The sequence below is a fragment of the Haliotis asinina genome, chromosome 5, assembly GCF_037392515.1.
Source record: "Haliotis asinina isolate JCU_RB_2024 chromosome 5, JCU_Hal_asi_v2, whole genome shotgun sequence".
NCBI lineage: Eukaryota > Metazoa > Mollusca > Gastropoda > Lepetellida > Haliotidae > Haliotis > Haliotis asinina.
Window position 1 is genome coordinate 39,067,270 of NC_090284.1, and position 12,482 is coordinate 39,079,751.

The 12,482-nt window shown below is 40.0% G+C and overlaps 1 protein-coding gene across 4 annotated transcripts in view; it reads right to left on the minus strand.

Annotated features, from left to right (window-relative positions):
* LOC137284393 (synaptotagmin-15-like) overlaps positions 1 to 12,482 on the minus strand; it is a 102,212-nt gene that overhangs the window by 41,900 nt on the left and 47,830 nt on the right. For all 4 annotated transcript variants that reach the window (XM_067816181.1, XM_067816179.1, XM_067816183.1 and 1 more), the window contains exon 2: positions 4,116 to 4,302. In XM_067816181.1, the coding sequence (XP_067672282.1) occupies positions 4,116 to 4,302 (187 nt within the window). The remainder of the gene's footprint in view (positions 1 to 4,115; positions 4,303 to 12,482) is intronic.

Genomic DNA, 12,482 nt, shown 5'->3' on the forward strand with positions numbered 1-12,482 from the left:
AATGTCGAAGAGATTAACTTTTATCAGTGACATTGATATTACACAATTTCAAATACATGGCACTGTTGACATTTTTCAAGCTGGGGATGAAATATAACTGTTGACTTGCTCTAGCAGACGGAGAGGTTACCAGGTCCAGAGGAAAAGGACGTTATGTCAACAGAATGAGAAGATCAGTTACAGCGAATATGCAATAAACAACTTCTGTTGTTTTGTGTCAGTTCATTGGAGACAGAATCGATCAACACATGGCACGTTCACAAAAAACGATACACGTCTGTTTAATGCCACATCAGTCGAGATAGCGAGAGGCCATAGCGATTTAATCATGACGCGGCAAGAGTTCGATCGTATGACGAAGTGTCAAAGAAATGATCACGATAGGGGCGCGATCGAGCTGCGAACAGTTCGCGATATGATGCTCACTAGATAGCAATTCATCGTCGAGTTAGGTTCGCCATCGAATGGATATTTTGTCTTGATGCATTGAGCAAATTATAACGAATATTGAAATTTGTATCATGTTTAATGTAAAAGACGAGGTACAATATGGGCAAACTAATTCAAAGTGATACTAATCTTCAACAAAACCCGTAGTACAATTAGAACACATACGTTGCCCAGGATTAATACCATGATCATACATCAATTTGCATATCATTCATTTGTGTGACTGGAATTGAAATTTATAAAATATTCGCAATAAGTCTTTATGACTAAACAACATATAGAAAATTCAATGACTCTCTACGGTGGCGTGATATAACGCAACAATCACCAGCTGTATGACGGCTTTGTGTACATAATCAAGTCTGGACCATCCAATGACTGAGCGTCGATCTAATTATTAAGGATGCGACGATATGCAAGTAGGAAGTCAGCAAGCCTGACCACATGATCTTATTTGTCGCCTCTCACGCCGGCATGGGATTCTGAAGATCAAATCTAACCGCGATCCTCACTCAAATGAGAGGGTGCGGGCGACTCCATCTTTGGCAATAGCCCTGCAATGTCAAAGCAATAAATAGAAACAAAACTCCACACACCATAGCAGTATAAGGAACTGAACCAACCTCCTTTGCGCGGTGGCCACTCGGTCAAATGATCACAGTTGACAAGTGTATTTTTGTTTGTGAAGAATGAGCACAACCAAAATAATCTCTCCCAATGCGTGGATGCGGTTTCTTTAGAGTCTCAGTTTGCTGCGTCGGTTATTCCATGATCACAAATGTTGTTTTTTAGCACTATTCCGGAACTCGTGTGGTGTCAGAGTTCAGGCCGGCATCACTTACTACCAACATCAATCCTATACACGATGATTTTACCGGAATAAAGATCAAAACATAATCATTACCTTATTCAAAACAATGTGAAAAAAAATGTTTTCTGATAAAAGTTTCGTTCCCACAGACAAGCAATCTCTTGTCCGGGCCTTCGAAGCAGAAAGCCAGTACCGACCGCTTGGATCGGAATAGTCCCACCGCTGTGATATTACTTGATGCCATATAAGCGATACATCCAAGGGGAGTGTGTTTTAGACAACAGATATTCGTATCCATTACGCTTCTAGAATAATCTCCACAGTCGTCGTTATGGCTCTACTATCCTGCACTATCAGATGCACCTGCACCTCCTCATCAAACTAATGTGAGGAAACTGCACCATGTATCAGACTGCAATTTTCGCATATCATGTTGCTACTCTATCTCAAACCACAGCTGTCAAAGATGAGGCTGAGCCAAGATCCACACCAATGGTTGCGGAAGTTGGAAACAAAGACGACCCCGGAGGCTTCCGTTCCGTGGGTGATATTTACACAATGCCTTCAGGAAGCGTGTCACAAACATCATCCCTGATAACCTTGATGCTTGTGATGTCTCCATTTTCAAGAGAAGCTGTCACTACTTGGTGTTTGGATATTCTTTGGTATGATCTGATTGTAGTCTCGAGGCGGTGAACGAAATAGTATTTGAGAGTTTGTGGGATGTTCTAATTACGCGTCCTTTGCTGTTGTCATTGTCCATGAAGAAAGTCTCACATGAGTACGACAAATGAGGTGCATGGATAGGAGAAGTAATAAGGAATAAACGAAGTCAGAACAGCGCCTTTAATGAACTGTTCTACTGTACAGTGTACATTCTGATACCTCTCATTTGAAACGTACTGACAATCTGTCTCTCTCCCTCTCTCTCTCTTCCTCCCTCTCGCCCTCTCTCTATATCTTCCTCTCTCCCTCGTTCTCCCCTCTTTCTCGCTCTTCCTCTCTCTCCCTCTCTCTCCCTCTATCTCTACCTCTCAACTCTTCATCTCTTCCTTATATCTTTCCCCTCTCTTCCTCTCTCTTTCTCTCCTCACTTCTGTCCCCTCTCCTCTCCCTTCCTCTCTATCCCTCTCCTCTTACTCTTCATCTCCCTCTCTCTTCCTCGCTCCTCTCTCCTCTTTTTCTTCATCTCTCTCTATCGTCCACTCTCTTTCCTCTATCTCTGATTCTCTCTTCCTCTCCCTCCGTTTAATTCTCTCTCTTACTTTCCCTCATCTCTCTCATGTGACGACCAACACGTCACACTATTTCGACTTCAGAGTTATAACCACTTATTACTTTTGTGTACCAATCCTCACACTGTAACACCAAATGAAAACAGCCAGTCCCGATCATCTACTGGAACAGATTCAGTTATGCGCATTAAGTAACAGGCTTGGAAATTACGTAAATAGATCATCGACAATCAAGTCACGTTTGGGGGTCAAGCAGCACTTGGAACGGACACACGAGGACTACGTAATGTGAACAGTACAATCAACTGACACAATTCATGGGCAATTGATGCTTAGCCATGACATATTGACAACACATTTTATTGCACCAATACGGCTGTAGTTCATTTTGGATACTCATGTTGAAAAGTGCAAGATGTGTGTTTTATGTTGAAATTTGTGACTTTCATCTCTACCGTAGAAAAGATATACGTATACAGCATTTTAAGAGCACCTAATGATGACACAATACATGTTTCATCAAAGAGCAACACTTCCCTACGGTGAATGCAAAGGTGTCTCGTCATTCCGACTGCAAATTCGGTGTAAAATTATTGCAGTATAGGGGATGTTACGTAGTCGGATTTATGGTCTCCACTATTTCGAGACGTATGTCACTGCAACATATGTCATATTTGGGATTTTACTTTCTCAGTAAAGTACAATTTCTAGTACTTTTTTGGTTGAGTCCCATCCGGGATTTGAACCCGCGCCCTCAGAGTCAGGCACATAATCGCCAGCACACAAAGTCAGCCGCCTAGCCCGCTCAGCCACCGCGACTTCCAGTTCTTTCTTGTGTTGCATTTGACCACTTTCTAAATGGCATCGTGTGATCGTATGTCACTGATATCAAAATAAAATTAATTAATGATTCACTGATATCATCCTGCACAAGGCTTCCCTGACACGTCATAGAGCCTCACGGGATTAGAGGACTGTCAGGCATCACTCCTCTCTGACATATGTAGGCTACAGCTGATCGTACTTATACAGTACCAAGAGGTGCTCATAATCTGATCGTACTTACATGAACTTACTACTAAATGTCAAAATCAACGCGTGGTTATATTACGCAGGTCTGATTCGAAAAAATGTCATTTTGTCCAATTTTGAACGATGTAATTATTACCACTTTACCACAAAACACGAAACCATACTGACATTCTTATCAACATATATATCTGTATAGATAAGCAACACATAAAAGGTACATTCAAATTAAGTCCTTGAGTTTTAGCATAAAACATCTTGTCACACATTTATTTTTCCATATTACATAAAACGTGATGTTTGTAGCAACCCATGCCCTTGTATAGGTACATTGTACAATCAAACAGTCAGTAGCTTATAGCGTAAGATAATTAACAGTTGCTGACATACACTGTTTAAGAACATAAAACAACAACACTATTTAATTAGCTCTTTCCTAGAAACAATGGCCGAAGCATACACCGTCACCAAAACGTATAACCCATCCCTCGCAATAATATGGGGCCTAACCCTTGTAACATTTTGAAGGAAAACCAACTGCCAACTGCCAAACGCTAAAAACGAAGATGCCGACACAATTTGTCTCCTACCTGACAGCGGTGGCGATTATTCCTCCGTTTTCATTGGCTACTTGTTGGTTCCGGTGGTCCGTCATGATCTGTTCGTAAGTGCTGGCCTTGTTCCTCTTCCGGCGACATATGCGCCACGCCAGAACAGTCATGAAGACGACCATCATAGCGGACAACAAACACCCGACGATGACCCCGGCCAACGACGCTAAAAAATACAGGTTCTATGAGAAAAGGTTGTATGTGATTTAATTTCTTGGACATTTTACTTATGTAGCGTTTGTGTGAGGCTGTATCTACGTACGCTTGTTAAAACATGCTTGTCAACAAAAATACATTATCCTACGGAACTTTAGTATAGATACCCGACTCAAACACATATTCTTGGTATCATTCAGGTGGAGGAAACACATTCAGTGAATCAGAGTGTGAGTTTATCTAAGCGAAAGGGATAGCACTGGGCGATTGTAGTAGGGTTAAAACTTCTGTGAATGTTTTTCATGCATATGCTTAAATAACCATATATCGAGTGTAAAATACTTGTTTATGTCATATGATGGCTTACAAAGGATGAACAAGGGGATCTGCGTGTGATTTGCGCTCCAAGTTCAGAAAGTGCCAAATGGGACGAAACAACCTTCCTCTGAATGGATCATGCCGGGAAAATTCTTTCTATTATTTGCGGCTTACTCTTGAAAACGACCGGAAGAACCATAAAACAAGAAATAAAATCGGTCTGACCATATCGATGTTTGCTATGAACAACGATTAAATATTCCTCAGATGTGTCCACTTTATGCATGCATTACTAACATAAAAGAAACTGTCTAACATATTACATCATTTAAAGGTTAGAGTCAGTTAACATTTCAAAATCAAATCATGAGAAGGTCTTACGCAATAACTCGTCACATTAACATCTTAAAGTGACAACGAATTCTCCAACATCACTATACACGTACCTGTATTTATTCAAAATAGTTTGAACTACTGGAAAATAATGTCATGAAAAAAAATTAAAAAAGTTCACTTGAAATATATTGAGAAATATCTCATCTTTAACGTTATTAACGATCTGCTAAAATGAGGCGAATCACTTGACTTCAGACATGATAGGAACGTGCAAGGCAGTTCAAACATTTGAAGGGTGTAGAGACAGTTGCCGTATACCTAAGTTCATTTCTGGGATTTGAACTCACGAACAGCGAATCCAGGATACAAAAGACAACAATAAACACACAGATGAAAGCGCGTGGCTTTTCCTTCAAATAACATTGAACGCAAAGCCAAACGTCTTCGGATCTTAGATATCTCCGGTAAACCTGTGGGACCGCAATCCAATGTTGACAGAATGCGTACGTTTATATCCACTTATGTTTATTTCATGTGAAATGAACATGCTAAAGCACTATATTTCAGCCGCAGATTCGCTCAACTGTCAGGAACATGTGTTAGAATCATGCTAACAGTTACCCTAACGATTCTCCTGGGAAATGGTAATCTTGATAAATTGGCACCAATTGCAAGACTCGGTAACACGGAATAACTGTAATACACTGCTGTCACGGAACGGTGAAAGTAAACACCTTGTGCATAGGGTTTTTGGTGGCGACGTTTCATTGCTTCTCAAGCTATCCGAATCTCGTTCAATAATGGCCAATGCGATAAACATGTATTTTTATGTTTTCATGTCAACGGTGCATGCTGCTCCTGTTTTGTGTTCCCTGATACGGAAACTATACTACTAAAAAAGTAGAGGATATTACGTTTTGCGAGCATACCACTAGACAATACTGTCTAAGAGCGGTCGTCGTGGTCGCTCTTGGGCGACAGTTTAGGATGGTGGACAAGAGTAACGGTAGACAAAAGTCAGCGGTAGAGATGAAGACAGCAGCAGCCATATTTTATTATTGTTTGGTTGAACGATGGTCGAAATGGTATACACAGTGGTAAACATGTGACAGAACGCACACCGGGACTGAGTGGCCAATGATCCCGATGTGGAGACCCGCTCTGTCACTCACACACATTCAGAAGTCCGACGGCGATTCTTCATCGTCGACGTAGTCGTAGGTGGTGGCCGACACCCCGACTAGACGCACAATCCGTCCACTTCTGTCGATGATCTAGTCTCCATGGTTGGTCTTGCTGGTTGGTCTCGCTGGATGGTCTCTCCACTGACCCTATCAGTCAGATTTTTATACACAGGGCCATTACGCCACATTGTGCAAGGTCACTGGCACGTAAGATTAGGCGACTTAGGGAGGTGTTAACTGACATGTATTGATAGCGTTTGAGAATTAAGGATCCTGCCCAGATGGGGGGTTATGATAAGAGGGGATACACCGAATGTTTGCTGAATACATTACATAGACAAAGGGGATAGATTTTCGGTGCACTTTGGACTTAAATTGAAACAAAATTTAATATATCGTTTGCATACATGAAGTTTTAAGGAAACTTGTTGAAATGATTTAGTCTACGACAATACCAATATATATATATATATATATCCATTCACGTGAAAACTTTCCAAAGGAACGGAAAAAATTGTCACAGTATCCCTTCATTTCTCATCAGCATTTGTTTTCCTCCTTGACTACATCATTTGGATTTTAAAGCCAATATTCCCTATATTTTTAAATGGTATATATCATAAACCAGGCAGTATGAAATGTTGCGTGAGTGAGTTAATGTATTACGTTATGGCACTGGAGGTAGTTCAGTTATGTCGCGAAGCTTTAAGAACTAGGCTTCGCCATCGTCCATAGTTCAGATGAAATCCGTGCGCATGGGGTTGGTGCAGACAGGCCAGTGACGTTCAAAAAGGAATGAATCTAGAATTGCACAACGTTATCGAACCCGGGTCTTCGGCGTGACGAGCAAACGCACACACACACACACACACACACACACACACACACACACACACACACACACACACACACACACACACACATACAAACACATTCACGCACCCATTCATCGGTTTTCGTTGTCCTGTTGGGCTTGTATTTAGGATGAAAGCATTTCCGTTGATATTATCTTGTTTTTATTCAACTCGATATGATTTGAAGATCTTATTATCTGCGTAATGTCGGAGAATAGATCCCTAACAGCCTCGGCAAATGGTTAAGGTGGTCAGAATGAGAATTCGTTCTGCAACTTTGAAACCTAACCACACCTCAAGTTGTGATGCATACAAAGCAAATAACATTCGTTAACACTCGTGAAAAGGGCATAATCAGAGAACCACTTAAAGCAATCGGAATCAGAGATTAAAGATTTCAATGCAATCCAATCCTTTACATAATGGAAAAAAAAGTTGTCACTCCACAGATACCAATTTCGAAAGAACCACGTATTTCGTATTTGTTCAAAGCTGGGAAATAGGTGGCACAAAATGGCTGGAAAAAGACGATTTCGGATATTATCATGAGTTGGTCGCTTTCATCTATATCCAACAGAACGTCTTTGATATCCAGATAATAACCATCTCAAACAGCATTCGCTGTCTCCCTGTTCCTGATTAGTTTGACAGTAAACCCAACCATTCAAAGATTACTAGCATTTAGAAACGTCTTTTTACAAGTGTCACAAACAATGTATTGGTGTTTTTCAGAACACAGACATCCACAGTTCAAGAAGACGTACTACAATAAGCCACCGAGTGTTATATGCCTCATTAACTCCAGGCATTCAATTCTCAGATGGGCATTCAGTGCTCTGATATGCCTACAATATTCGCGTCTGCATTTACGTGGCCTGATAAGATGTTGATGTAAGGGGGAGCATTTGCAATTTCCTGATCCAGTGTTGGACGCGTCGTCCCTGAGCGATAACAGAAAGTAATAATTTCCCTCGTGCAGGATGAATGTAGGAGTTCACCCTGAGGGATAATTATACGAATGAATCAGAGAAACAACATGGAGTGTTCTCACATACATAGCTTGAAGTAACAAAGCTAAAATACGTCTATTCCCAAGTTGATGTGCTAGTTTAATGATAGCATCTAATAACGCATTTAGAAAAGGGTTCTTTTACGGAAGGTAAATGGTATGAAAGTCTATTCACACTTCTGAATAAATGTTTTTCTATCCTCGATTCTAAGTCTTCTATCTAACCTATATCCACGTCTCTACGTCTTCTACCCTACCCAATCCACTCGTCTCTCTGCAAAGAAATTCCACAGAAACTACACACATTAGAATATGCGCATCCAAATTCGAAAACAATCCTTAGGGCAAGGTTATTGACAAGGATATCCACGGTAGAAAGGTACCGGAATGTTTTCTGCTGAATGTTCATTTTATCAACAGACTATTGATATTCTATCCGTACCACATCCTAAGAAGAGTAAAACATCTAGATTCAGTGTCTCTTTGGCGCTAATGAACTTGGACTTTAACCAGCTCACATAGTGGTGCCATATAGCTACAGAGAGTATCACATGTACGCCAAATAAGCTAGTCTCTTACACCAAAGATATTTGTTTAACCAATGTCATTCTCTAGCGACGTCATCAAGGATCCTTTGTCCTTCTATGACCTTCTGAAAGATGCAATGATCAAAATGCCAGGATTGTAGCCAGTACTTTCTCAGGGAATGTAGTCAAAGAAATGAGGTCACAAACTTAAACGTGGACATTTATTCGATTGGATACTTTTGTATCTTACCAACATGTATTCGATGGAGCAATTAATTAAAATGTATATTCTTAAAAGCTTAAAAGGTCTCGCAACACCCCATACTGTTCATAATAGCAATACGTTGCCATTAATCGTACCAAAAAAGTTATCAAAACGTCAAGTTAACCCTAAAGGTTAATCAAATGACAAAGACAGGGCAAAACAATTTAGTTCATTCAGAGGAACAAACACGGCAAAAATTGAATCATTCATTGATTCAGACTGTACCGATAACTATGACTGCATGACGTTTATAACTGCAGGGAGTTTCCAGAATCTGACATACAATCTTACTGATCACATTGTTTATATCTGACATACAATCTTACTGATCACATTGTTTATATCTGACATACCGTGCAACACTGTTCCCGTGCATAACGTGCACAGTCAATATCAATCTGTAGTGCACCCGACGGGTAAAAATAACCATACAAACAAAACGTAATAATGAAAAGATTAGAAATGATTATATTTGGAGAAAATGATAAGGGCGATATTTTTTACATGTGTATATATCTAAATTCAAGGAAAGGAGTGTGTGTGTGTCCGTGTGCGTGAAAACTATGACTGATATAAGACTAGGCAATAAGTTTATCTATAATATGCTTTTCAAAATATGAATTACTATATACTAGTATTCTCGTTACCTTGATGTCTATTTTCAGTTTCATGTTCAACCGCATTTCTTTGTTTTTGTCTGACCGTAGGTATAGAATAGAAACAGGACATATTACTGATTGTATAATCTGACCGTGTCATTCCCCATCAAAGGCAACACAACAACTTCAAACGCTGCTTTGTTCGAACCACACCCTTTCTTCTTTGACAGCCATGTCGGTTTCCTTGCCACTGTTACAAGCTGCTCATACACTGAACCGTAGAGGGTTACATAAAGCCTACCGGTGCTAGAAGAACAAGCCCTCCCCTACTGCATCGTTCTTATTGAACTCGCAGAGCTCTTGTCGTACTCACCATGTAAATTGGCTTATTATCAAATTATTCTCATAATACGCCCTGTCTTTGTTCTAAAGAACATAAAAAGCAAATAATATTAAAAGTTGGAATTTATGGAATGATTGATGGCCCTCAGCATGAAGCTTCTGTCGACGTCCACGGCTTCCATACATCCCGCAACGTGATCCCTAGACGGGAGACATCGATCGTTTAAACATAGTCAGCACGTGAGCGCTTGTTGGTTTGCTTCGCCGTCGAAACCGTAAATCGGTACTAATTAGCTCTGACCACCACCTGATTACCTGAGCTCGCTGACAACAGAGAGGTAAACACACTACAACGTAAAACTTTTGATGTAAGAGACGCCGTGTATTAGACATTAAAAGTCCATTTACCTTTTGTCGTTTTACCTGGGCAAGGTAATAATACTTCTCTGCTGCATTAGTCTTCGTGACATGGGTCTTACATAACTAGGAACGACTCATAATGTTGATATCATGTTAGCGTTGGGTAACCCGTTACCTTGCACGGCCCCTGCGCATGGTGTGCTTTTTTGTTTATGGGAGTAAGATTAATTTTGTCCGGTATCAAGAGTGTTCTTCAAATAGTAAAACTGTGCTGCAATGTTACCATTCATGGTAACGTTGACTGGTGTTTATAAGTAGTACAATAGGATTATCTATGGAGGGGAAGGGATGTCATTATAATGGCCAAGTACAAACGTGCAAGTATTCATTATTGATCATTTCGGAGATCTGGCTCGTTGACTTGGTTCATTGCGAGTATTCCTGCGTGGGTCGTGACTTGCAGTATCAATTACCGAGTTGTGTGGCCAAGACTCGATTAGTTATAGACAGCCATCGTATAATCTGGAAAATTACCTTGTGCGTCTTTAGAAAGAAGACACAAAAATAAATAATGAAATTATTTTGTTAATTAGTAATATAATGACATGGTATCTTATTTTTCAAGATTGATTATTGTTGTAAATATATGTATCACAAACTCCTTGTTTATACGTACGAGGGAACTTGGTGACGTTTAAAAGGCACTGAGGTTTTTATTTAGGTTTATGTAATTTTCAGAAAAGGTTTACGCGTCTACATGTTTAATGGGGAATGAAAATATAAGAAAACTAAATCGGATATGGCAATGAGTTTCATTTGAAAACATGAACTGAGCACACGTATTCATCCTTATCACGTTAAAGTCTGAAAGAGTGCGGTGAAATAACCTAAAGGTTAAAGGGCTCATTCGTCACGCTGAAAACCCGGGTTCGATTTCCATCATGGGTACAATGTGTGAAGTTCATTTCTGGTTACCCCGCCGTGATATTACTTGAATATTACTGAAAACGGCGTAAAGCCACACTCATTAGCTATAGTCTCAAAACATTGCACGAAGGACCAATGCAGGATGCACTGATAGAACGGTTATGTTCTATGGACAAATGCGTTCTGATAGGTACTGACATCATAACCCTGGTTAGTGTTCTCTTGTGTGTATTAAGTGATCATAGTTAAATGACGAGCATACGTCATGAGTATGTAAGTGATGACGTTAGCGCTCAAATAGGATTCAACAAGTGACGTACACAAGTTTTACATAAGCGACGTACATACGTATCGTTGAAGACAAGTGACGTAATCACCTCATGCATATCTCCAGTGCCATATACTGGGCAAAAATACAACATATGTCATATTTGGCCTTTCACCTTCTTAGTAAAGTACAAATTCTAGTACTTTTTTGGTTCAGTCTCATCCGGGATTCGAGCCGGCAACCTCAGAGTCAGGCACCTAATCGCCAGCACACAGAAGTCGTGGTGGCTGAGCGGGCTAGGCGGCTGATTTTGTGTGCTGGCGATTAGGTGTCTGACTCTGAAGGTGCGGGTTCGAATCTAAGATGCTTATCTGAATTATGTTTTGTTGCTTTATGCACACTGTCATGGGCGTTTCACCTTGGAGAGAAAGGACCATACTCACTTTCTCTGAAACTGTTTGGATGTAGGGTTAAACTCGTAAACTGATAGATATTGTTATGATTGGTAATATAATTTTATATGACATGCCATGACAAAATTCAATAATAACACAATTGGATGTTAATCGTTTCACTTACTCACTCACCATCGAATACAGTGTCAATACGTAGCACATTTTACACATACACATTTTATCCGTTTTCAGAAACAAGAAATGAAGGTTCTGCTCTCTGAATAATATTAAAAGTAAAGCCCGCCCCTACAAATGCCCTACAAAAATATCCAATCATATAAAGTGCTGTCAAGACACGACTATTTCAGATACTTTTCTTGTATCCATCATATAACTTGACTGTTGGTGTCTCTTCACCCTGCCAACCGCGGGGGTTGTGATAACTAAAAGCGGCAACATGGTATTTTAGAATCTTACCATTTTATAACAACAAAAGGAAAAAAATAAATCACCTAAAATATCTATGCATCTATATAGATAAAAAGGCACGATAAACAACAAAACCTTCTTGGGTTTTACTGCCTCACTTTCATGACGTCATGGAAACGGCAGCTAACTAAATACAACATCAGAAAGTGAGGCATGGTGTTACTTTAATCAACACGGTGTTTCAGATTCCTCATCAAAGATTTAACTCAGACAGAGTACAAACTTGACACCAACGGTTACATTGTTTGGTTTTCAGATCCGATTTTCCGAGTAACCTTTAGATTGTTAATTCACCTGTTCGAATAAACAAATTTGAC